Here is a 25,223-nt window from a genome sequence, read left to right on the forward strand (position 1 = left end):
TTGTGCAGAATAATACGTTGAATTCAAAATAATGAACTAATCCAGAAACCGCCACCAGTAGATTATAGAGCACGTAAATTACGTCTACTAGATATTATTGTCGTCACTCATAGAACCATCATAAACTCCGGGTTACGATCATCGTTGTACCCCGCATATTGATCATACTTACCATTCCTTTTGTCTCGGTTGATCTTTGCGCAGTAGAGCACGTTAAGCAAAATCCTATGTAAATTAGCAGTAGCTCTTGAATCAATAATAAGAAATATACTCACATAAACCATGCGAACACTAACAACCCAAGGATAATGGTATGTCCACGGTGAAAGAGGGGCCCATCTCGAGATGGATAGTTGAAAGCTATAGTACTGATATTAGAGATCCGTATAAAGAAATAAACTCAGTATGTGGACGACTTACTCGAAACAAATCCTCCCGCATTTGCAATTGCCAGCTGCAGCGCTGATGTAGTGGCTCTTTTATAATGTCCCGCAGAGTTGTTCGACAACCACACCAGGATGCACGGTACACTGGCGTATTGACCGGTTGCCATGAGGAAGGTCATTCCATATTGAACGCGAGGGGAGTCAATATTGGCGATGGCTGCATATCCAATGATAGCGATTGGGAGAGTGAAGAGCATCACCACGCCTCGGAGACGGAGACGGTCGGAGATTATGGCAACGACAACTAGAAAATGAGTGAGCGTTTAATATGAATAATCGAAAAGTAGACACACCTGTAAGTACAGCAGCGACAGCATAAGGTATCACAGACCACAACTGAACCTCGTTGGCATCTTTGGCGAAGCCGAGGTTTTTGATGATCGTTGGCAGCTAGAAATTGTCAGTGACTTTGAGATAGACATAGAAATAGTAGAACATTACAAATAAGCCAAAGGAGTATAGTCCAGAGAGAATGGCAAAATACGCCGAGGCAGAGAGCCACACTTGTAGATCCAGCACACCTCGACGTACTTCGGACCATTTGAATGATTCTGCCTCAGGTTTCAAGGAACTGTTTGTGTTAGCCAAGCTTTATCACGCAGTGGATCAGAAAAGCTTACCCCTCTTGGGATCCGGGGCTATCGAGCATCAGCCTTTTCCCTCCGAATTCTTTTTCCTCTGCAGTCAAGAAAGATGTAGACTGCAAGCTATTCGGAAGGACGAAGAAACTAAACACTCCACAGACAAATGTCTAATTGAAAGTTAGAAAAATATTTTTGTTATAATAGAAATAACCTCACATACCAAAAGTCCCTCGATAATCAAAATCCAGCGCCAACCTTCTATGCCCCCTCGAGGCCCGATTTCGGCCAGTCCGCGAGCGAGAAGACCTAATTTGTTAGTATCTGCCGAAAAATAAACGAAATCAATGGATGCATATGTACCTCCAAATGCGCCCGACAGGGAAGCAGCGGTGTAGAATAAACCAATCCGCAGAGCCAAATCGCCTCGTCTATAGAAAGAAGACAGATACAAGACCTTTTTGCTTTGTTAGCAATGACCAATGTCAATTCCGTACAGTGTAGGAAACATACCATGCCAGGGAGTAGACCTCCCTCCGCAATACCCAACAAAGCCCGGACGACGACGAAACCAGCAAAATTCTGTACAAATCCTAGACACATGGTGATGATACCCCAAATAGCTGTCAAGAACGGTAGCCAAATCTTCGGCGATGCTTTCTTGAGCACCAGATTACTCGGCAGCTCACTTTCATATCAATTAGCCTCTGGTGTTGGGATCCAATTGAAGACAACGCACCTGCAAATGTAGGTGAGATAGAACACAGCCAAGCCGATATCGTATTGGTGGTCTGTGATAGAAAGGTCCGCTTCTAAACCGAGAATCTTTGCATTACCGACATTGGTTCTGTCCAAAAAAGACATGAGGAAAAGCAGTGCTAGAATAGGAAGAATACTGGAAACTATTAGCAAGCGAATTATGATTGTAATGCCTGGACTGACTGTATATCTAGCTTCCACAACACATTCCGTGTCAATTTCTGCTGCTGCGTGAGGTCACCATGTCGATCAAGGGGCGATGATTTCGCATCTTCGAGCTCTAACACTCTTGACTTGGGTGGGTCCATGATGATTTGGATTGTTGCTTGGCCACGTGGAAATGATCTTATTCTCTGAGACTATCTGTTGTAGCTTAGGATGGTGAGAAAAGAGGAAACGAATTGAAAGAAATAGCCCACATACGGTCAGAGAGCACCTCCTTCGGCTGGCACTTCTGGGTCCGAGCTTCCGAGCCCTCTCCAGCCCCCTTTTCACCAATGGCAGAGCTCCCATGAGATCACGTCCGGCAGCTTAGTTTCCCCGCGATCCCCGGATTTTGACGTGTTCCCCACCGGTAATATTACGGTAATATATTGGAAGTATTACTGTTGTATTACGACCCCTCCTGGTATTTCTCGGCGTTCACTTCTGAGCTCCGTTTGTTTCCACTTCCCGAGGCCGGAAGGAGAATTGGTCTCCAGTACCTATTCTTTAATGGAAAAACATCCACACCCAGGGCAAAAGAGCTCATCATCCGACATGTCTAGACTTTCAACCAGCCTCAAGGCATTGATCAATGCCCCTGCCGCCCGGCCCTCCACCGTCCCGGCGCCAGCAAACATAACCTCGGTCTACCAAAAGATCCAACAGACCGCGCAATCCAAACAGATCTCGCAGCCATCATGGGTCGCACTATCGGTGAGTCAATCCCAGTAGTTAAGATTGAACGCGATCTAATACCAATGCCAGACCGCAGCAACAATGACCATGAATTCCCCGGAGTCCCTCGCCGCCCTCTACGAACTAGCCAGCACTAACCCGGACAAACAAGTCGAGACCGCCGAGCTTATGCGTGAAGTCGGTCTAAAATGCATTAGTTTTAACGGTATCCCACGCACCATAAACTGCCTCAACGCCTTCAGAGCCAGCCTCCCAGACTCAGTCGGCAGCCAGCTTTCCCGCATCCCCACCCGCGCCCCAACCCCGGAGAACATCACCGCGATCAGTGAGCGCGGCCAGGCACTCTGGGATTCTATCTATCGCCCATTCGATAAGAAGCTATTCAATAAACTGGCAGACTCACACCCCGACCTACCGGTGCACATCTTGCACAGCAATTACGGTGCCCTGTTGTCTGATCCGGAGCGTAGCACTGGCGCCTCTGCTGGGCGCATTCTGACGTCTATTGTTGCTGTCTCGTGTCTGCGTGCTCAGTCGGGTGTTGGTCCCCAGGTCATTTCGCATGTGTTTGGGTTGCGGAAGGCGATCGAGGATGGCTCGTGGGTGAATGATGTTGAGGGGGAAGAGGCTGCGCGGTGGTTGGCTAGTGATGAGGGGAATACATGGATTTTGAATAGCGTTGATGCTATCGTTGAGGCGATTAGTCAGGGTGCTGGGTCGAACTTTGCTCCTGTGCGTGCGAAGCTGTAAATTTATAGAGATTATATATCATACTTGTTCAATACTATTGGTTCGCTCTGAAAGTGGAAGAGTCGAGGACTCTTTATCGAGTATCGAGTGGGTTTCATCCGTGCGGGCGAGGCGACCATACACCTGCGATCATTCTGCTTCGGGCAGGAAATTGATTGGAGGTCAAGCTGCATGTCTGTCCAACGAATACTCATGGGTGTTCGGCGCCTTAGTAAAAAGATCAAGCAACATGAGACCCCCCTGGTAGTTATTTGCGGAAGAAAAACCCACACAGGTGTTCGTTTTAATAACGTGCTCATTAGAATCCCCGCACCAAGATGCAGTGAGTTGGCCTCACAATGCGACTTGCAGCCAATTCCACCAATCGCCGTGATATCCCCGTGACTGCGCAGCGTAAGCTGCATAACTAAGTCAGAAGATACCAGTGTCACCAATTCAATTGCTTTATCACATAAATTAGAAGACCCGTTCAATCCGCTCGTGCATACCCTACGTGTTAGTGGCGCGAAAGAAGTGAAGCTGCCATAGACACTTAAGCCCATCATGCCAGTTCAATTTGTTGTCGGGCAATGGGGCAATGGCACCTGCGATTCGCGAGGTTACCCGGACCCTGATTGAGGCCGACACTACCTTTGTGACAGTCATTACCTTGGGGAATACCAGGCCGTGGCCAGCGTTGAACTTGGTTACACGGACAGTGACGACTCCATTCACAACCGTCATCCACGTGGTCAACATAGCAGAAACTTCTACACCTGAGCAAACCAATTCGGGCACAAGCAGCGGAATATCAGATGGAAACAAAGGCGCAATAGCGGGGTCTATCCTCGGTGCTGTGGTCTTTATACTGCTCTTATACTATCTTTATCTATGTCGTCTGCAGTCGCGGGCATTGACTCAACGGTCGCGCAAAGTTCCAGTTGATGCGAAAGATCCTACGCCGCCTCCTGATTCTGATCCTGTTCCTGCTGACGAGAAACCGGCGAGCAACAAGAAGACTGTTACCATATCGTCTGATCTTCCGCGATATTTTCGTCGATACTCGCGCTCGAAGGATGACAAGTCGTACATCTCTCCTCTTGTGAGGATATCGACGGAAATGAACTTGAGGACTAAGCTCCAGACAAGAGAAGGGAGATTAGGACAACCGGTTCGCTTTATGATTCGATCGCGGGAGAAACCGAAACCAAGGAAGAGGCGTCGGAGATCTCACAGGCGTCGAAGCAAACGCAAATCTTCGAAGATTGATGATATGAATTGATGGGAGGGTCAATATGGAGTTGTTTGAGAGAGACGGGTTATATTTATCCATGTCCATTTCCCGTTTAGTCTGGCATAGTGTTTATGTACATTAATTTATACCATTATACGGAGTACTCCGTACAACGTACGGGCATAACCCCCTGGATCCAAACAGATAAGCTCCAACCAGTCAAAGTCTCGGGAATCAGCTCGGCGAGTGGAGTCTCTTTCGGGGTGTCTCGGAGATTTTCTTCCTTGTCGGACAACGAAAACGTATTCGGCAACATGACCGGACAAGCCCGTCCCATCAATTCAACAAAACTAAGAAGGCTAACTTCATTCTTCATTCAAAGCCTCGGCTATTACTATATTAGGCAACTTTCTAGAAACAGAATATTTGATCAGTCATCTTCCCGACCACCCCTGGCTTGGAAAAGCCTAATGCAACCAAATTCTTCTTAGTGGCATTAACCATCCCGGGCGGCCCACATAGCATGACCTTAGTGTCTGCCGATGGCGCAGGGAGCTGCTGGGCCAAAACAGCCTGGTCCACGTATCCCGATCCATAGGTCCAGCCCTCGGGCGCAGAATCCAGCATATACCACAACTTGAAGTTCTTCGGGTACTGACGCGCGAAGCGTTCAAGCTCCTCGCGCAAGAGAATGTCAGACTCGCTGCGGTTCGCGTAGATCAGACTAACTTCCGTCATGTCGGTGTCGTTCTCGCAGATTGCCCGGATAAGCTGGTACATAGGTGTGATACCTGTGCCGCCGGCCACCATACCGATTTTGCGACAAAGACCTTTTGTGTAACGCATCGAGCCCTTGGGACCGCGGAATTCGACTTCATCGCCCACGGTCAAGCCGGCCAGATATTTCCCGCTCAATAGACCGTCGGGATAGCATTTGATGACGAGTTCAATACGGCCCCGGTCGATGTTGTTGGAGGTAGGGGTGTATGAGCGAGTCACGGTCGTTCCATCGACAACGGCTCTGATGGCGACGTGTTGGCCAATGGGTAGACCCAACACATCTGTGGCGGTTGGTAGGGCAAAGACGAAACGGTAGACGTTCGTTGCAAGTTCGGTCTTTTCAACGAGTGGCAGGCGTTGATATTGTTGCGGCTCGAGGAATCCGCGTGTCAGATGCGGATCAACACGAATCACTTTCTTGGACTTCATATGAGGTGGGAAGCGCATGAATCCAGAGTCAATATTGGTGAATCTGCTGGCCTGGCGCGCTACCATTATTCCCACGACTGTGGAGATTGCAGAAGCGGCTAAAAAGCCGTTGACGAAGCCTCCATGGGGCAGTCGTAGGTTCTTCAGTTGGTGAGGGATCAGTTGGGAGATGGCTCCCAGGCTGTTTGTGAGATTGTTGTTTTGGGTGAAGATGTAGAAGACTGGGACCAGTCCACCCAGAGCACAAGCGAGCGTTTTGATAGTCGATGATGAGGAGGAGCTGGCCTCTGCAGGTGCTTTTTGGGAGACAACACGCACTGCCTTGGGCCGGACGTACTGCTGAGCATCCTTCAAAGTGCCCACCAGGAATGGCTGCATGATCTCGCGGGCGTCTTCAGAATGACCAACATCCTCATAGGCTGCTGTGGCATCAGTGCCGGCTACCTCGATGAGAGCATCTGCACCACCTGGGTGATCTTGCAGATATTTTGTGAGTTCAAAGACTGTTGCAATGTTAGCACCGATCTTTTCTGGTTATTTTAAAAAGGTTATTACCTTGTCCGTGGATGACCATCCAGGTATCACCCTTGGTGTTGTGTGCTGCCACATCTTTCAATGTATACTCTGGCAGCTCGACATCTGCCTTCCACTCAGCCTTCAGCTCTTTTGTTTCTGGAACGGACATTGTGAATGAATGATTTTGCAAAAAAAAAAATCAAAAGGACGGAATCTTAATTTAATATCACGAAAAGTACTCCGTACTGGAACATGGAATTGTCGCAATAGCCCACTTAGCACCTCCGATATGTACATAAAATTAGCCTACCAGCAACCAGGGATTCAAAATGCCTCGGCACCTTAAAGAAAAAATTAAATTAAAAAAGCTCTATCTTGTCGGTGGGGCCGTCTGAGACGGCACATTTCGCGCCAGTGCCGTCGGCCACAGCCCGAAACAACGTCCACTCTAATATTTTTGCAATCATGATGTTATTGTGGATCCTAATTAAGAAAGATTTTGAACCGAGGCTCGCAGAGATATGCATTCTTCTATTATGAAATGAAAAAGAATCGGGACGCGTTTTTATGGCAAGTGGAGTCAACTATGCAGTTTCAAATGGCTCAGATAATTAGATCCTTATAAATGTGAGCGGGCCCTTCAAGAGAGGAAAACCACGTTATTATTTTTATTCCCATTTCAAGATGGTTGCCAAACATTTCTATCTGCTGGGCGAGGCTATCACCTCAGCTCGCCCAATTGAGGTAGAGACAACAGTCGACTACCAAGGACTTCAGCTTCTCATTGCTGGACAATTTGCCATCGTTGAGCCAAATGGTATGTTCTTATATTATTGCCTCTGATATCATTCTAACTCTCACGTTAGGCATCGGATTCCAGTCAGTGGACTCGATGTTGTCCACTCCCTCGGAGATCCTTGCCAATGAAGAGCCTATTGCTATCTCAATAGATGGAAAGGCAGTACGGGAGATTCCCGGCCCTAAGGGACTGCCATTCGTGGGAAACTACTTCGAGGTCTACCCCGATCACCTAGGAAACCACCAGCGTCTCTTTGACCAATATGGACCCATCATTCAAACCACCAACATGGGCCGGACAGTCTACCACACTAATGACCCCGAGCTATCGGCCATCGTTTTCTCCGAGTCAGATTTCTTTACCAAGAGAATCAACGAGGCACACCCTTTGCACCCGATCAAGAACCAACAGGCCGGTGTGTTTTTGGGTGACACAGACACCCCCGAATGGCGCGCGGCACACAAATTCCTACCGCCAGCCCTGGGACCGAAAGCAGTGCGTCACTACGCACCCACTATGCAAGAAACCGTCGAGGATGCATTCAGTGTATTCGACGAGCTAGACGAGCGCGGCGAGGCTTGGAACGTCTACCCGTACATGCTTAAGCTCGGTGCGCAGGCCGTGGGCAAGTTGGTTCTCGGTATGGACTTCAAGCATTTCTCCGCCGTGGATGCCCCGCCACATGAGCTTGTTTACCGAATTGCCGAGTCATTGGAGCTGAACAAGAAGGTGACCGCTCGTGGTGATTGGTATGCTAAGTTGCCTTTCGGTGACCCGCAACGCCTACGGGATGCGCGCCATCGTATTATTGAGATGGTCAACGAGTCAATTCAAAATGCTTCTCGGAATGGTGTCGAGGATCTCCCGTTGCAGGATGCTGCATTGCAGGCCTCTAATATGATCGGTAAGTGCAATGACTAGAAGTTGGAAAGCTTGAGCTAACATCTAAGCAGATTATATTATTCGTGCCACTGACAACAAGGGCGAGAAATTGCCTAAGACAAGTTTGATGGAGGCACTAGTAGTAGCCACCGGCGCTGGTTTCACGACTACCAGCTCATTGCTGTCGTGGCTGCTTTATTCGCTAGTCAACTACCCCGGCATGCAGGAGAGACTCCTACAGGAATTGATTGATAACGACATTGATGCCAATACCCCAATGACTGCAGATCTGACGGATCGTCTGACATTCTTGGACAAGTTCATCAAAGAAACCCAGCGCCGTCATAACCCCTCATACCAGCCTGCGCGCACTGCCAAGGTCGATATGATTCTTCCAGGTGGATACAAGCTCCCCGAAGACTCCATCATCATCCCTGCCCTTCATCACATACACAACAACCCAGCGGTCTGGTCTAACCCAGCACGATTTGATCCGGATCGTTGGGATACGGCGGAAGTCAAGAACCGTCATAAGACTGCGTATATTCCCTTCGCCGCTGGACCGCGTATGTGCATTGGGTTCAGCTTTGCCTTACAGGAAGTCAAAGTGTTCTTGCCCAAGTTGCTGTACCGGTACAAGTTCACGAAAGAGAACGATGGGCCGGTCGAGTATGATCCCATGTTCCAGTTGATTCGTCCTACCAACTTGTATGTGCGTGCGGAACGACGAGTGAAATGGCCTCCTAAGACCGAGCAGTAATTGAAGAGAGGACACAACTGTGAGAATATTTGTACATAATAATATTTTTTTCTACTTTCTATACTTTCTATATCCCAAAAGAGACGGATGAATAATATAGTTCTTCGGTTCTCCCAAAAAAGCTTAGCCCCGGCCCGAACCCCGAGTCCGAGGTCGGAGTTAAAAGGTGATTGGCCTTTCAACTTGTGCTTGTTTCTTCCCTCGACCCATCTGATAATCTGATAATGGAGAATCAATCGCGACCAGCGCGTTACATGGCCCACGTTCTCGAAGAGCTGGGCCTAACCACCATGTGGCGGTCGTCGCTCGACGTCAAACTTCTCTGCGCGCAGCGCTTCGTGCGCCTCTTCGCGTACGGCGGGTCGACCCTGATTCTGGCATCGTATCTGTCGGCCATGGGGATTTCAGATGATCGCATTGGCTTATTTATGACTCTCACGCTGGTCGGAGATGTCGTAATTAGCTTCTTCCTCACTTTGTTCGCTGATTCTATGGGTCGCAAGGCGGTGTTGTCGCTCGGATCAATCCTTATGGCCTGCAGCGGCGTCATTTTCGCGCTGTTCGGAAATTTTTGGATTTTACTGGCGGCGGCAGTATTTGGTGTCATTAGTCCGAGGTTCGTATCCGTATTTCTTTCTTGCTTCTATTTTTATCTGAGCTAATTTTATTAGTGGAAATGAGATTGGCCCGTTCCGCGCTGTCGAAGAATCCACTTTGGCTCATCTCACACCACATGAGCTTTTGAGTGATGTCTTTGCCTGGTATTCCTTGATTGGAACTGCTGGCTCGGCCTTGGGCATGCTTGTTTGTGGTTGGATCATCAATTCTCTCGAGTCAATCCACGGATGGGCTTTTATTCCCGCCTGTCGCATCATTTTCTTCGTCTATGCTGGTGTTGGTGTCGTTAAGCTAATTTTCACTTTGGGTCTGAGTGGAAAAGTCGAGGTCCAGAAAGAGGAGCCTCAGGAGCAGAGCTCTGAAACCCGACCGCTGCTGGCAGAACCAGTCGAACAGGATGTCGAGCCGGTCCCGAAGAAGAAGGGACTGTTCCCGTCTATCGAAAAGGACCTGTGGTCGCTGGTTATCCGTCTCTTCATTCTGTTTGGAGTGGACTCGTTTGCGTCTGGATTGGCGTCACTGTGAGTGAGATCCCAACCCTTCTCAGCTACAATGCTAATTATAATTTGTTAGGTCCTGGATGACCTACTTCTTCAAGGGCAAGTTCAATCTGCCTGAAGGTGAACTCGGCACTATCTTCTTCACCACAAACATCATCTCCGCGGCATCCATGCTGGTCGCCTCGTCCCTCGCCAAACGAATTGGTAATGTCAAGGTAAGACATTTTTCCCACTCGGGTGGCTGAGCGACTTCTAACTTTTTGATAGACTATGGTATTCACTCATCTGCCGTCGGCAATCTGCCTGGCTCTCATCTCCGTCCCAACTAGCTTGCCTCTGGCACTGACCTTCTTGGTTCTGCGAGCCTGCTCCCAGAACATGGATGTGGCTCCTCGCTCCGCATTCCTTGCTGCGGCTCTGCCGGCAGACAAGCGCACTGCTATCATGGGCGCGGTGAACGTTGTGAAGACTACCGCCCAGAGCATGGGTCCCCTGTTGACGGGTATCTTGTCGCGCAATGGCCATTTCGGTGTCTCCTTCATGATTGCAGGATGCTTGAAGGTGATCTATGATCTTGGCATGTTGTTCAGCTTTGCTGGTAAGGAGGCTGCCCGTCGGAAGCAGGCAGCCCAAGATGCCGACGAAGAGACAAGTTAGAATATTAACTTGTGAATCATGGGTGCGGCTTGTTGATAAATTTGTTACACCCATGCAGGAAGTACCGTAAAGAGTCTTGCTGTTGTACAGTCTGATGTGTGTCTACAATTGACACAAAATATCATTTCGCTTGGTCAGTAGACCGGAATACACCGAAAACATCTTCGCTTCGGCGATACCCATTGAAGCTTTTTCTCTACCCTACTTTGAGTTGAGTACAAAGTACAAGGAACATCGCATCTAACCTTCAGTTACCACTTTATTAGTACAAAGGACTGGGGAACCGAGCAATCCTCAAATATAACAGTTGACTTTTAATTTATCTCGTATACACAAATGATTCCAAACTCATCAAACATGAACAAAACGCTCAGATATACAATCAAAAACCAACTCTTAAACAAAACGAGCACCTCGGTTTCGCAAAACAGACAAACGGCGACGAGACATCACAGTGCGATTGCCCGGGGCAGTGCCATTGTGATGCAGCGTAACATTCAAGTGACTAGCATGGTGCTTGCCAGAGACGATATGGGAAGTCTTATTCTTCAACAACTCCATCATCTGATGAACAATCCGGTCGCTCTCCGCATGCCCAGCATTATTAACACGCCCCTCCTGCACAGGCTCACGCTGGTTCTGCATAACCTGAGACGAACGCCAAGAATCCGAATTCGACCCGGGCGTCTGGATATTACTGATATCCTCAATGGAAGTCTGTTTCTCCGCGCGCACAGGCGCCTCAGGCTGAGCAGTAGACATGGACTGTTTGGTATCGGCCTGCTTGTTCTCCTTTGCAGGAATGTTCTCCTTGTGGAGGGGACTATCGCTGTCGCAAACCAGATTCACCCAGACCTGGCTGTAAGCGACGAACTGGCGGGGCTCGCACTGGCTGACTTCGACGCCATTTCTAATCTCTTTGCTGATTAGGGGCGGGTCGATGCACCCTGGGACCTCGTGGACGGTGATGTTGCAGCCACTGCCGCCTTCTAGGAAGGGGAGGTCATGGTTGTGGGAGAGGAGCTCTGCGTCGACGGAGATGGCGCTGACGAGGTTGTGTTCGTAGGAGGGGACGGCGAAGTTTTTGCAGCTATCTATGGTGATATCCTGGGATGGGCCGGATTCTTGGTAGTTTTCGTATGTGTCGAGTTTGCTGAATGCTTCGCCGGGGCAGTTTGGGTAGAAGTGTGTCCAGACGCGGGCGATGCTTTGGGAGTGGACTGTGCTTGATAGCAGGGACAGGGAGATGAAGGATGTGGTGAGGGAATGCATGGTTGATGGGATTTTGATATCCGCGAAGTTATATGTTTTGATGATCAGATAGAATTGTGTGATTGTAAAAACGAAAGAAGCAAGACGCTCGTCTACTCTTATATACATAGCACGCCCTATAGCTTTCCTCATTCCATAATTGCCGCGTCGCGGTAATGGGATGGCGGGGAAAAATGACTGGAATGACTATGACGCTGAACGTGAAACACGTTTAAAATTCAGATCGAACTTCTGCGTCATATTCAGGGGCTGGCAAGTGTCATAAAATCCTATCTTTTCTCAATCGGTTGTCTGATCGCACATTCCAGTCCCAAAGAGTCCATACGATGTCGATCTAGGCGTGTGTGGTATGTGGGTGCTCCCTATGCATTCCAATGAACGGCTGTTCGCCTCTTGAAAGGCTTGGAAATGCTTGGTAGCAAATGAGTACTGTCATACTATTCATCCGTTTTACCTAGAGAGATGGCAGGTCAAAAATAATTGGTGACTGATGTATGAGGTTGGCGGTGATCATTCCACTAACATTTTATTGGTGATAACTTCGCTTGATAGCCTCCTTATACTACTAGATCAAATTTCTTGCTATCATGTACTGACGTCGTGAACTATCTCCTTAAAACCAAGCAAGCTTTCATGGCTATGAAGGATGGTGTATTCGTACCGGCCAGTTGCATTACTAAACACGCTCGGCAAGGTCCTCGAGGCAATCGTTGCGACTCGAATTGCATGGCTGGTGGAGGAACACAAACTGCTCCCGGATACACACCTTGGGGGACGGAAAGGGGTATCTGTCGACCATGCAATCCAGTTGATCCTTGGGCGAGTACACCAGGCCTGGGGGGAAGGTAAGATAGCGAGTATATTACTCCTAGATGTCGCTGGAGCGTATGACATGGTCTCTCACGAGAGACTACTGTTCAATATGCAACAAATGGGGCTCGGTGTACTCACTCCGTGGGTACAGTCGTTCCTTACCGGTAGGAGTACGCGGATCAAGCTACCCAACGGCCACCTAAGCGAAGAATTTCCTACACCAACCGGCATCCCACAGGGTTCACCAATCTCACCGATCCTATTCCTACTCTTCAATGCACCACTAGTTCGCGCCTGTACATTACGGGGGCTACACTATGGGGAGAGTGAGGCATACGGTTGGGTGGATGACGTTTGTATTCTGGCTATCTCAAATAGCTATGAAGAGAACGTCCGGTTGTTGGAGAAGGCACTGCAACGAGCGGCCTCCTGGGCTAGCAAACATGCAGCAAAATTCGCACCCGACAAATTTGAATTGATCCATTTCAACAATCCAAAATCCACCGCCACCATCAACACCACTAGCGAAACGCCTCCCCGAAACGCTGACATCTGGGAGGTTCCAGATGATCCATCAGGACATGACGACATGCCGGTGATTATCCCAGGGGACCCGATACCAACCATCCTCGCACCATCAAATACAGCTAAATACCTCGGTGTATGGCTCGACAAGCACCTCAATTTCAAGACACACCGCAAGAAAATGCTCGCAAAGGGAGCTGGCAGTCTGGAAGCACTCCGCGGAATCTCAGGTTCCACTTGGGGGTCATCCGGCCCGCAATGGGCCTGCCCACAGATTGTCAAAGTAACGAAAACCAGGAAAGCATCGCAAAGGAGTCTCAGTGGATGGTCCCCGACCGAAGCGATTGCGCGGAAGAAACCATTACGCCTACAATTGAGTGAAAAATGGGAGGAAAAACGGGCATTTGTTCTTGCACCATGGGAAGCCCCAATCCCTTGCTTTATTGAGAATCAGGAAGCAGCATTGGAAACCCACAATAGTATTTACGAAGATGTTGCTTGCGATGACCACGGTCGTACCAGCATGATTTTCACAGACGGAAGCGGGTTTGCAGGGCATATTGGCGCATCAACGGCCAGATATTACCCGGAAATAACGTCACAAAGACGATACCTTGGAACGGACTCTCAGTCCACAGTGTACGCTGCCGAGCTCAGCGGCATTGAGATGGCACTTGCCAAAACCAAGGAGGGTACAGACTCAAATCTTAATAACGGACAACCGACGGCTCGAGAAGTGATCATTTTCTCCGACAGCCAAGCTGCCATTCAGGCAGTTCAAAACCCACAGCGACCGTCTGGCCAGTACGTACTCACACACATATACAATCACGTACGGGCCATCCGGTCGCAAAGCCAGCCAACCAAAGTCACCATCAGGTGGATCCCTGCACACGTTGGTGTGGACGGCAATGAATTTGCCGATGGAGAAGCAAAAAGCGCAGCGCTTCTTGGTGCGGGGATGGGAGTTGCGACCGGGAGCGGAACGGGTGAACCGATAACCCGCCTCGCCGCAGCTGCTAAGAGAGCGGTACGCCAGCGAATCAGAGAGCGGTGGGAGAAGCAGTGGGAGCGGGAGAGAACCTCCGCTCCGACAAAGCGCTTAGTGCAGGCGCCGAATAAGAAGACACTTCGTTTGTACGAAGGACTGTCGAAGCCACAATGTGCGATCTTGATTCAGATGCGTACAATGCGGATCGGGCTTAGACACTTCTTGTTCAAAATCAAGGCAGCCGAGACTGACCGGTGTAATTGTGATGAGGGCTCACAAACACCAAAACATATCCTGATGCAATGTCCGCGGTACGTAGTGCCGCGTACAAAATTGTGGGAGCAATTGTGGGGTATTGGGATCAACGAGATGGATTACGATAAGATCGTGTCGAACCCGCAGGCCACCCGCTACGTGGTCAACTTCATGCACCGAACAGGTCTCCTCCAGCAGTTTCAACACGTTGGAATCGAGGAGGAAAATGACGACGACGAACCGAGAGGCCTCGCGGCAATGGATCTAGGTGTGGAAGACGATGGGTATTAGCCAATGACGAGAACGATGCTGTGACACGAGAACTCAGCCAAAGTCGACAAACATGCCAATCAACTGGCCAGGACAACGTCACCATCAATTGAAACCGAGGCAGGGGAGACAGCAGGGAGAGAGCAGGGAGAGAGCAAAGAGAGAGAGAGAAAGAGAAGTGAGAGATGGAAGTGAGAGAAGTGAGAGATGGAAGATGGAGGGTGCACTCCATGCAGTCATTATGTTATTTCTTATGTACGGGTTTGGGGATTTGGGGTTTTTAAGGGCTACAGGAATGGGCTGATTCCACTCTCTACAATTAGCATCTATCTGTATACTCTGGGAGAGATCCCGCTCGGCGTTGGGCTTCGAGTTCTTGCTTCGGTTGGATGAAGCGCCTGCATAGTCATACGCAACTAGTTAGACTGCAACAGGTTAATTGAACTTTGATTGATTGATTGATTGATTGAAGGATGGTGTATTGAGATTATACAAGAATCCTCGGCCGATTGTGCGATGTTGTCATGTCTTTTTAGATACCTTTTTAGGTGTATACGAGGCGGTAAATGGCATACTTTGTGCAAGAGACTTTTCTATGTCCTTCATCTTCCATCTAATCCCATATGTAGTGATAATGACTTTGTATAAGTGCCTAACTGCCTGCAAATATTGTACACACGACAAAAGCGTCACTTAAGGAGACTTGTCGCTAGATCTACCAAAAGGCGAGAATCCGAGTCTATTTACAAACCCAGCTTGAAACCACCCCAGCTAAGAGTGGAGAAAACTCCAGCGGGATCATAAGCAGACCTGGTCTTTCTCATGCGAGCGACATTCTCACTGGGGAAACCCGCATAAGGATCTTGCCACTCACCAGCATCGCCCATATAGACAAACTCGGAAGCAAGTCCCAGCTTTTTGTTGATACCGTGAAGGTGCTCAGTCAATTGGCGAGACCAAGCTTCCATGCGAATATCGTCCTGGGCTAGGTCCCAGCCGGTACTGAGTTGCCAAACTGTACAATGGCGGTAAGCATAAGAAGCGAGACTGAACCAACTTTGGAGAGACTTACTAATAAGAGGTTCTTCTTCGAGACCCCAGACGTTGCCAACACCGTTGGTCTTAGCCACGCGGACTGAAGTCGGGGAAATGACATTCGTAACAAAAGTCGGGTAAAGGCCCTGAACATCGGCGACCTTGTCGACTGCGGCTTTCCAAGCCTTGTAAATCGAGTAAAGAACCTTGGCGTCAGGCTTCATTGTCTTGTGAGAAAATTGGACACTGATTAATCAGTAAACCGAAAACTGCAATCAGTTGAGATTACATACCGCATCATCTGCTTAGGGGAGTCAAGGGTATCAGCCCATGGCTTCATCGTAGTGACATTATTAATTCTTTGGACCGCTGGAATCTTGGTGAAGTTGGCGAACTGAGACGGGGGGCTGCTGACACCCTCCTGGACACCGAGGACAGAACCCTGTGCTAACTTGGTAGTCGCATTGTAGGTAACAGTGGCGATCATGCCCGCCGCAATGGGATCCTTATCGTCTAGCTTAGCTGCCTCGCAGACAGCCGAAAGGAAGTGGGGAATGTTTGTCTCGTTGAAAACCTGAATAGTGGTGCTGACCTTAGGAACAGCATAAGTCTTCAGTTCGAATTTAGTGACGATTCCATAGTTGTTCGCGCCACCTTTCAAGGCCCAGAAGAGGTCGCTGTGCGAGGTCTTGTTGACAGTGATCTGAGTTCCGTTTCCAAGAACGATATCATAAGTGACCACATTGTCCATGGCGTATCCGTGCTTGTTGTTGAAGTAGTGGAAACCACCGATGAGAGTGAGCCCGGGAACACCAATTGTCTTCATACGGCCACCGATGCAGACACGGCCGTGAGGCTCAAGTGCTGAGTACACCTGGTACCAATTGAGACCAGGGCCAACCTCCACGGTGTCGCTCTTCACATTGACGGAGTTCAGATTCGATAGAGCAATCAGGACTCCCGCATCAATGTTGTTCGCTCCAGGATACTGTTGTAGAGTCAGAGAGTTAGTACAATTCCATAGTTCCTATTGTCATTTAGGATCTAGACTTACGTTCATGTGGCCTCCACCACGAACAGCAAACTGCGCATCGCATGCACCGATGATCTTGACTGCTTGCGACACTTCAGCAGCAGTGTTGGGCACGAAAACACACGCAGGAGAAAGATCCGCCCGGATATCCCAGTAGTTATCGACAGTCTGAGTCGTGTAGTTTGCAGAGCCAGGAAGGAGTACACTCTTTGGCATAGAGTGAGAAAGCTTCGCGCAAGCACATGAAGCCCCCTTGGGGACTTGAAGAGTACCGGAAGGAGTGGAGAGGAAGCCTGTTACTGTCGCCGAAGCGCTCGCGCTGCTCACATTGGCATACGCAAGACCCGAAAGGGACAATCCGACAAAGGGAAGAAGAAGCTGCATTTTGATTGTTGCAGAATCAAATCTGTGGTCGATGCTTCTCAGATAACTGCAGGGGACGATCCATTCTTATAGAAGTTTGCGATTCTTCTGTCTCCTGTTTCATGGAATCCGTGCCCAGATTGGTTCCAAGCTAGTGTAAATCTACCGTGAAATCAATTCTTTTTTGAGTATTCTCTATGATGATCACGGCAAAGGCTCGGTTTCGGATCGACATTTTGGATCCTCCTAATATGTTCCGCTTTATTTGAACAGGGCTGAGTTGTCTTCAGGCAGAACAATTGTCAAGTACCATGGATCTAGGCATATATATAATTTTAAGCTTATTACCTTCACCGAACAAGACTTGCAGGTGCACCGATGAAGGGGATACCTAGACGGTTGAAAAGTCCGAACCCGAATCCCGAATAAAAGTAAAAGTGCCGACCTCTGATTGGTCACAAAGTTCGGATTCGTAACTTTATTTGTCGTATTCGGGTTCGGATCTTTGATCTTTAAACATCCACGGGTTCCATGTAAAACGGTCCACGGGTGGTCTTTAAGATTGATCAGTCCATAAACACAACAATTCGAAACAATTAAAAATTAATCGGTAACTAGCCTAAAATCTATAACTCTACGCCCAGCCACAGTCTGGATCCATACCCAAAATAAGCTTCTAGGAACAAGGCTGTCTACATTTCCTCGGATTCCGAACCGAGTACGTGAACTCACTGAAATAGATTTTCAGGGCTCAGAACTAGATCTTGCAGAAACTTCGTAGTAGTGCAATTGTCAAGTAGATATAAAAGCGTCCGTAAATCTCTACACAGACTTTATTAATTCAGTCAACATAGCCTTCAGTTTCGATACTACCCTTGCTTTTCAACAACGACTTCTCCCTTACTCAATCCACGTAACCGAAGCCATGGCCAACAACTCCACATATACCCTCTACAACTATGACCCATCAGGAGTTGCGGCGATCATCTTCGTCGCTCTCTTCGGAATAACCACTTTCGTACACATTTTCCAAATGATCCGGAGTCGATCATGGTTCTTCATTCCTTTCATTATTGGAGGAATTTGTAAGTATATACTCATCTAGGAACGAAGGTTTAAAGGCTAACTTGCTTATAGTTGAAGCTGTCGGTTATGTCGGTCGCTATCTTAATTCGCGAGAATCTCCCGATTGGACAACAGCCCCATATATCATGCAATCACTCTTGCTCCTTGTCGCGCCGGCATTCTTCGCCGCATCTATCTACATGATCCTGGGCCGCTCAATCACCTCCACCGGCCACGACCAGCTCTCTTTCATCCGAGTCAAATGGCTGACCAAAATCTTTGTCTGCGGTGACGTGATCTCATTCCTCGCTCAGTGTGCTGGAGGTGGCTTCCTCTCTTCCGCAAAGAGCCAGTCCAAGATTGCTCTCGGACAAAACATCATCATCGCCGGTCTTTTCATCCAAATTGCTTTCTTCGGATTCTTCGTCGTGAGTGCTGGTGTGTTCCATTACCGGCTCTCGAAGTGCAATGATTGCGCTCCCAAGTCTGCTATCGCGGTGCCCTGGATGAAGTGCTTGTATGTCCTATACACGGCTAGTCTGTTCATCATGATTCGGTCTATTTTCCGTGCCATTGAGTATATTACCGGTACAAATGGTCCGCTTATGTCGACAGAGGTGTATCTGTATGTCTTTGATGCTGCTCTAATGTTCTTGACTATGATCACCTTCAACATCTTCTCTCCGAAGTCATTGGTGACCCCCCGGTCGGCTACACGTGATATTGAGTCTCCAGGGAGTGACAAGGACCTCCTCGAAATGAGAAGTAATGCCTAAAAAAACGAATATGAGGCTAAAAACATTGGAGCCTTGGAAGCAAAACGGGGAGTACCATGGGATATTTTTAGGTTAACGTTTCTTTTGCGGGTCGGATTGGTGGCGCCAGGATTTTGGCATTTTTGCATTGGACATGAATTTCGGTTTTGGGTTAAAGTTTTGTCTCACATTTACCTAGGTAACGATATTGTACATAGGTGCATCGTGGAATTTAAACGCTACATCATCTCTCTCTGATTATCCAGATATCTACTTCGGCCTACACGGGTCAGTCCCGTCAAAGGGTAACATGGGGCCGCGACGGGCGCACACAAAGTCTAGAAATGGCTGCCAATGGTGCAAAGCCCGCAAGGTAAAAGTGAGTGGCTTAAAGAAAATAACATTTCTCCTTCACTGTTTAACATGTTCAAAAGTGCGATGAAACCAGACCACACTGTAACAACTGCTTCAAACACGGAATACAATGTGTGTTCAGCGAGAGTGCCCCCGCAGCCCCCGCCAGGCACTCAGGGTCACCTCCAACTCTCGGCACTTCCAGTGCGGCAAGTCCCGTCTCCTTGGGGGAGAACACCGAAACGATGGGCATGGCCGAGATGGCTCTACTCCACCACTTCTCTACATCAACCTGCTATACTATTACACGCAACCCAATTCTGCAAACAGTATGGCAAATCCGGATTCCGCAAGTCAGCTTCTCGTCGCCTTTCGTATTCCGCGCCATTATCGCTCTTTCCGCACTGCATCTAGCTCATGTAAAGCCCGAATTCCACGACCATTATGTCTCCCAAGCTGAGCTTCACCATAACACCGCCTTGCAGATGGTGTCCGCGATTCTCCCAGATGTCAACAAGGAGAACTGCCAAAGCATATATGTCTTTTCGGTCCTGACCTGCATCATCTCCTGTGCCAAGCCGCGTACTAAACACGATTTCTGGGCAAATCGAGATCGAGATATCGAGTGGTTGAACCTCTTTCGTGGCACAATACACATCCTGGCGTCAGCAGACCACTCCCTCAAGACGGGACCGCTAGCACCAATGTTTGCGGTGGGTCACCGTAGGATGCTGGCTCGGGACGCGAGATCTGCCACGGCTATGCCGCCGTTTCTTCTCGTCTTGAAACAGCTTTTGCAGGATACAGTTCTTGATCCCAGTGAGCTGCAGTGCTATCACGACTCAATCGACGATATGGCGATGTCATTCGCCACAGTCAGCGAATTTGGATCACACAACTGTGAGACTGCCGATATATTTATTTGGTTGTTGAGAGTTTCGGATCAGTATTTTGGGTACTTCCAGCAGCGTACACCTGAAGCGATGGTGATTTTTGCATATTTCTGTGTTCTAATGAAAGAGATGGAATGGGCTTGGTGGATGCAGGGGTTCAGTGTCCATACTATTAGTGGTATATATTATATTTTGGGTGAGGAGCATCGTTGCTGGTTGCAGTGGCCTATGCAACAGGTGGGATGGGTCCCATGAGGCAGTTAAATAAGTTATTGCTACTTTAACTAATCCTTCATTTCTGCTAATTACCTTTGCTGAAAGTGCGAAAGCTTCTTATACACAGCACCAAACTTTCTTTGCTGCAGCTTATTTGTTCAAAACTGCCTCCTACGTTGGATAGCGAGGTCCCCCTAAAGCTCGCGCCTGGAGTTTAATGAAGATATCAAAATTTGGTGTCATATGTGCTCTGATTCATCATCACTTCTTCTCGACAGGATGTTTCTGCAAGCTCTCATACCACTGGATCATAGATCCTATCATGAAAGCCACCGAGCCCCAAAATGTAGCGAGTGACGACTGATAATTCACGCCAGAGTTACTACTCGCCGGACCCAGCGCCCCACAAAGAGTAAATCCCACACTGCCAATTAAATTCCAGAGCTGAATATGCCAGCCCAGAACGTACCAGGAAGGAATATACCACTTTGACTGCGTCTCAAGCATGTACAGTAATGAACTCAGAGTGAATCCAACTCCACCAAGAGTGGTAGTACCCCAGTAGAGGCCATCAGTGAGTCCCTGACTCAGGTGGTTAAAGATATTAGGAATGCCAACAATTGCACCAATCCAGAAGATCGTCGCGCTCACAAATAAGATAAAAGAAGCTATAAAGCCAATTTCATGAAAATAATGCCTGCGTAATTCCGACATCGACGGAATCCATCGGAATGACCTCCCATCTGTCGATGAAGTAACGTAACCAGTGTCATCTCTCTGAGAGTGGGCATTGTCATTGGCATGATAGTGCCTCTCCCCGAGAAACGATTTCCGATTCGCGTGATGATGCTCACACCTCGAAGCCGTCGGCCTGAGCTCATTCATCGTATGTCGAGGAATCCCATCCTCTATAGTCTTCTCGAGGACAGTCTCAAGCGCCCAGCCAAAACATCCAGTATGATTGGTATTGAAAGCTTCAAGAATCAGCAATACACCCCCAATCTCAAATATAGTCGCGCCGACGAACCCCGTCCAACCGCCGGCAACAGTTATTTCACCAGGAAACTCGGTCTTTTTGTCTACCAGCGGTAACCACACAAAGAACCCATTGACGATGAAGACTGCGGACCCGATAGTGAAGCTCATGGCGACGAGATATGATATATCCCAATAAGGGACGTAGGTCACCATCCGGAGAAAGATCTTGGCTATTGCTGGGATGGACTGCGTCACTGGCGGTACTATAAGCCCTGTTTCATGGGGCAAGGCATTTGTATCGATGCGAATGGCATGTCGGCCTTTTCTGTTGTCGCGGGATCGCCATAGACGCTCGACTTGTGGGGGAGCACGAGTGTCTTCGGGGTGCTGGGTTGGTTCGTAGCGTGCCGAGGTGGGATTTAGGAAGGGTATTGCGCCCGTGACTTGCGTCTCGTCCAGTTTGAAGCCATGATGACCTAGAGGTTTGCGACCGGTCTGGAACTGTGAGTGCCGGCGCATTATATTGGCTGGGTCCGAGGTGAGGTTGTGTTGAGGGGTGTTTAAGCCACTAAGAACACATTTTGGGAATGACTGAATGCATATGTGCTGATTTATTTCCGAGGAAGTATTTGGAGGTGCAATATTCACTCTGTGTGTGTTCCGTACATGAGGAGGTCGACGTCAGCACTATGTACATATGCGGTAACTAAAAAGCGGCATGCCTCGACCCCCGAAATAGCAACCCCAGATCTTTGCTAGGGTTGTCTTATTTCACTAAAGTGGTAATTGACTGACCACACTGTGTGTATGCCCAGATGTGTATACCGGGATGTAAGTGTCATTGAATGACATGCCACCCGTGGACACTAGTCACATATAGTGGTCCGCGCACGTGGTTATCACATGCTGGAGTAATAGCTTTTCCGGTGCCTTGGCGATGCCATGCTTCGTTAGCTAGGAGCTTCAACTTTCAACTCAATTGTTGCAATATTTGTCCAAACATACATATCACATTGATCATCATATCCAAAATAGTGACAAACATCAATGCTAAACAGAAATACTCGACAGGTACAACATCACTCATGATCAAAAAACAGTCGCCTAAAAAATCCAAAGGATATTCCCCACTCAATTTACCAATCGTCGACTTGATCTCCTCTAGAGGCAGATCAAGGGTCATGGGAATGTCACCGTGATAATCCAGAAAAAGAGAAGTAGATGTGAGAAGTCATGTCTGCTTAGACCCGTTTTCAGCACTATCATCTCCCCCATCCTCGACATAAGCAGCCTGATTGCCAGCTTCAGACTTAGCCTTGGCACTAGACTCTGTCTCGGTATCAGCGCCATCATCATCTTTATGCTCGGCCGCTTCGGTGGCCGTCCGCTGCAGACTCGCAGGCTTCGTTTTCTGAACTGCCTTGCCTTTATTTCGACTCCTGTCAGGCAAAGACGGCTCCGCCTCACTCTTCAGGTCAGCACCAGACTCATCGCCAGCCTGCGACATGCGGGAACTCTGATTCATATTCCTCCTCGCGCGGGCACGCGCACGACGAATCATCTTGTTATGGTAGTCTTCCTGTTCAAGCTCAGTATCCTCGTGGAGAATGCGACGAGCAGCTTCGCGCCCAACAACAGGTAGTCGGTCGACACCCTGGACTCCATCAGGCAGGAGCTTGGGGTCAAGAAGACCAACTTGCACGAGGACGCTGGCTTGGTCCCAGTATACGTGCTCGGAGTAAAGACGCCCGGCGCGCATACTGACAATACTCACGAGGATGATCTCGACTCGCTTGTTCGTCGGCGGGACACCCGGTAACATCCATGGAACCTCCTGTGTGTGCTCGTAGCTCACGTACAGCTCGTCTACGATGCGATCGGGTCCTGTGGTACGAGATAGCAGTCGGAGGCGCATGGACGGGGGCAGTTTGCCAATGAAGTAATGTTCATAAAAATGGCGCAAGGCCTTTTTCCCGATCCCGCCGCTGATTGTCGGCGTATAAGTGACACCAGGAGTTTTGTGTTGCACATAACCATCCATCGCCTTCCTGACGTTCGACGAGAAAAACTTGCCTAACAAAGTATTAGCCCGCCATCGCTCGATCCCTTTGCGATTGCAACTTACCCTCCACATGCTGCTCATACCGCTGCTCATAATCTGGATCCCTGGAATACCCCTTCCGCAGGACCTTCAAAGTCCTCGTCCAAGCTAGATCCGCCGACAGATGATCGTATTCCTCCAGGTCCGTCTCCGCAAACCCGGGCACGGCATTATCGTACGTAAATGCCGGGTACGCCAGCTCCAAGCGCTCTCCAGTCCCAATACCGGCGTTAATTGGCCGCGTCTGGCGGCGTTTCTTTCCTTGCAAGCCCAACGCGACGGGCTGAACAAGTACATCCACGGTCTCGCCTGCCAAGTGCACGAGGACCTGGAGCGAGAGTGGGAATCGTGATCGCGTATCGGGGATTAGGCTGGGGTAGTAGGCAACCAGGGCGCAGAGCCGACTGGCGTTGATGGAATTGATATAGTAATCGAGACAGTAGTCCGCGGCATCACCGTAGGCTAGGAACCGAGTCAGTCAGTTCATCACTCAGGTTATGATGATTGAAGGGTGTTCTGTGCATACCGATCACAGCATAGTTTTCGCCTACACCGAGACCATCCTTTACAGATTGCAACCGGCGAGCGTAGTCTTTTCCTCCGCCATTATAAGGGAGGTATAGGACATCGAATCCTTCCTCTTGCCAGTTCTTGATGATCTCCATGTCGAAGTCTTCGGTCTCGGCTGTGATGCATAGCCGTGCATTATTGTTTCCATTGTTGTAAAGAAACCCACCACTGCTCAGACCAGGGGCACTGATTGATATGTTCGCCATTGTGCTGCTTGTGCTGCTTTTCTTTGTGGCTTTCGCATGTACTGCGTTTGTTGTTATCGCTGTAACTCGGCTTCTTGTAGATTATTCTTGTTTCAAATCTCAAAAATAAACGATTCAACCCAAGGACATGCTATGCAAATAATCCAATCGACAATATACGTAGAACAGGTTAAATGGAAAGTGGTCATGACTGTTTGACATATAACGGGTCCTACGTCATTGGCGTTGGGTGCCCATACGTCATACCATCATCCGCCTGCGGGTGGAACATGGCATTTTTATATTAAACTCTTGGCATCTACAACGAACAATTTGATTTGATGTTGCATTTATCTATTGTCTTTCCTCTATTTGACCTTTCAGATATTTTCTGTGGGAATATGCTATGCACACATGAAGGTAATGTACTTGCTCTATTCAAATAATCAAGGCCGGGGTTCCTTATGTATGCCCTGTCCCTGTTTACGACCCATCGAACCATCGATGGCAGTGGCTTGACAGATGACGAAAATGCAGGAGACCCGACTATCCATGGATGTACCTTGACCAAGTCTCGGGTGGGGGACCTTCGCGCTTCATGTGGAACAGCTCTCGACAAACCAGAAACGGCTATAGTTACTGTTTTTATCTACTGCCTCTCACCGGGTCAGTGAACATGACCTAAGATCCATATTTGTCCAAATTACAATATACAATGTACGATGTACAAAGTATACATCCTATGATTGTCTTCTAAAGGACCTACAATATCGGTATAATCATAAATTCCCCACGAAGTATACGAATACCAACACTCCAATGATCTAAAACAATGTGCAAAGAAGAGACAAAAGATTCAGAATAATCTCCTGATTGCGGCTAAGATGATTCGCATTGAGCAAGTACCTGGGCAAGAGAGTCTCCCAACCATTTCCAAGAAGTCGGCACGAGGCTTTATC

The 25,223-nt window shown here is 48.7% G+C and overlaps 12 protein-coding genes across 12 annotated transcripts; 6 read left to right on the forward strand and 6 right to left on the reverse strand.

Moving 5' to 3' along the window:
* Positions 1 to 107: 107 nt before the first annotated feature.
* Positions 108 to 2,094, reverse strand: N7455_003077 (uncharacterized protein; the record flags this gene model as incomplete). Its single annotated transcript, XM_065604403.1, has 11 exons — positions 108 to 225; positions 276 to 360; positions 421 to 690; positions 740 to 836; positions 888 to 1,017; positions 1,067 to 1,197; positions 1,251 to 1,336; positions 1,391 to 1,484; positions 1,541 to 1,715; positions 1,767 to 1,922; positions 1,970 to 2,094. The coding sequence occupies 11 exons, from the start codon at positions 2,092 to 2,094 to the stop codon at positions 108 to 110; spliced, it is 1,467 nt and encodes a 488-aa protein (XP_065462894.1).
* A 406-nt stretch (positions 2,095 to 2,500) lies between these two features.
* N7455_003078 (uncharacterized protein) lies at positions 2,501 to 3,436 on the forward strand (the record flags this gene model as incomplete). The annotated part of the gene is made up of 2 exons (XM_040955113.2): positions 2,501 to 2,704; positions 2,756 to 3,436. The coding sequence occupies 2 exons, from the start codon at positions 2,501 to 2,503 to the stop codon at positions 3,434 to 3,436; spliced, it is 885 nt and encodes a 294-aa protein (XP_040814483.2).
* Positions 3,437 to 4,013: 577 nt separating this feature from the next.
* Positions 4,014 to 4,697, forward strand: N7455_003079 (uncharacterized protein; the record flags this gene model as incomplete). The annotated part of the gene is made up of 1 exon (XM_065604404.1): positions 4,014 to 4,697. One exon carries the CDS (start codon positions 4,014 to 4,016, stop codon positions 4,695 to 4,697), a length of 684 nt encoding a protein of 227 aa, XP_065462895.1.
* Positions 4,698 to 5,060: 363 nt separating this feature from the next.
* On the reverse strand, positions 5,061 to 6,543 carry N7455_003080 (putative cytochrome b5 reductase; the record flags this gene model as incomplete). Its single annotated transcript, XM_040955215.2, has 2 exons — positions 5,061 to 6,361; positions 6,414 to 6,543. The coding sequence occupies 2 exons, from the start codon at positions 6,541 to 6,543 to the stop codon at positions 5,061 to 5,063; spliced, it is 1,431 nt and encodes a 476-aa protein (XP_040814499.2).
* Positions 6,544 to 7,058: 515 nt separating this feature from the next.
* On the forward strand, positions 7,059 to 8,815 carry N7455_003081 (cytochrome P450; the record flags this gene model as incomplete). The annotated part of the gene is made up of 3 exons (XM_040955098.2): positions 7,059 to 7,191; positions 7,241 to 8,077; positions 8,127 to 8,815. 3 exons carry the CDS (start codon positions 7,059 to 7,061, stop codon positions 8,813 to 8,815), a joined length of 1,659 nt encoding a protein of 552 aa, XP_040814394.2.
* A 224-nt stretch (positions 8,816 to 9,039) lies between these two features.
* On the forward strand, positions 9,040 to 10,590 carry N7455_003082 (putative MFS transporter; the record flags this gene model as incomplete). The annotated part of the gene is made up of 4 exons (XM_040955070.2): positions 9,040 to 9,431; positions 9,487 to 9,954; positions 10,007 to 10,148; positions 10,201 to 10,590. The coding sequence occupies 4 exons, from the start codon at positions 9,040 to 9,042 to the stop codon at positions 10,588 to 10,590; spliced, it is 1,392 nt and encodes a 463-aa protein (XP_040814272.1).
* Positions 10,591 to 10,986: 396 nt separating this feature from the next.
* N7455_003083 (uncharacterized protein) lies at positions 10,987 to 11,862 on the reverse strand (the record flags this gene model as incomplete). The annotated part of the gene is made up of 1 exon (XM_040955038.2): positions 10,987 to 11,862. One exon carries the CDS (start codon positions 11,860 to 11,862, stop codon positions 10,987 to 10,989), a length of 876 nt encoding a protein of 291 aa, XP_040814491.2.
* A 3,597-nt stretch (positions 11,863 to 15,459) lies between these two features.
* Positions 15,460 to 17,168, reverse strand: N7455_003084 (FAD-binding oxidoreductase; the record flags this gene model as incomplete). The annotated part of the gene is made up of 4 exons (XM_040955131.2): positions 15,460 to 15,731; positions 15,789 to 15,997; positions 16,045 to 16,739; positions 16,806 to 17,168. The coding sequence occupies 4 exons, from the start codon at positions 17,166 to 17,168 to the stop codon at positions 15,460 to 15,462; spliced, it is 1,539 nt and encodes a 512-aa protein (XP_040814423.2).
* Positions 17,169 to 18,072: 904 nt separating this feature from the next.
* N7455_003085 (RTA1 domain-containing protein) lies at positions 18,073 to 18,988 on the forward strand (the record flags this gene model as incomplete). The annotated part of the gene is made up of 2 exons (XM_040955179.2): positions 18,073 to 18,232; positions 18,285 to 18,988. 2 exons carry the CDS (start codon positions 18,073 to 18,075, stop codon positions 18,986 to 18,988), a joined length of 864 nt encoding a protein of 287 aa, XP_040814318.2.
* A 289-nt stretch (positions 18,989 to 19,277) lies between these two features.
* Positions 19,278 to 20,469, forward strand: N7455_003086 (Zn(II)2Cys6 transcription factor domain-containing protein; the record flags this gene model as incomplete). The annotated part of the gene is made up of 2 exons (XM_065604405.1): positions 19,278 to 19,346; positions 19,402 to 20,469. The coding sequence occupies 2 exons, from the start codon at positions 19,278 to 19,280 to the stop codon at positions 20,467 to 20,469; spliced, it is 1,137 nt and encodes a 378-aa protein (XP_065462896.1).
* A 222-nt stretch (positions 20,470 to 20,691) lies between these two features.
* N7455_003087 (uncharacterized protein) lies at positions 20,692 to 21,927 on the reverse strand (the record flags this gene model as incomplete). Its single annotated transcript, XM_040955077.2, has 1 exon — positions 20,692 to 21,927. One exon carries the CDS (start codon positions 21,925 to 21,927, stop codon positions 20,692 to 20,694), a length of 1,236 nt encoding a protein of 411 aa, XP_040814474.2.
* A 712-nt stretch (positions 21,928 to 22,639) lies between these two features.
* Positions 22,640 to 24,285, reverse strand: N7455_003088 (dienelactone hydrolase; the record flags this gene model as incomplete). The annotated part of the gene is made up of 3 exons (XM_040955245.2): positions 22,640 to 23,481; positions 23,534 to 23,971; positions 24,036 to 24,285. 3 exons carry the CDS (start codon positions 24,283 to 24,285, stop codon positions 22,640 to 22,642), a joined length of 1,530 nt encoding a protein of 509 aa, XP_040814376.2.
* Between the last annotated feature and the right edge of the window lie 938 nt (positions 24,286 to 25,223).

Source organism: Penicillium solitum (genome assembly GCF_028829755.1).
Source record: "Penicillium solitum strain IBT 25940 chromosome Unknown utg000001l_segment0_segment0, whole genome shotgun sequence".
Taxonomy (NCBI): Eukaryota; Fungi; Ascomycota; class Eurotiomycetes; order Eurotiales; family Aspergillaceae; genus Penicillium; species Penicillium solitum.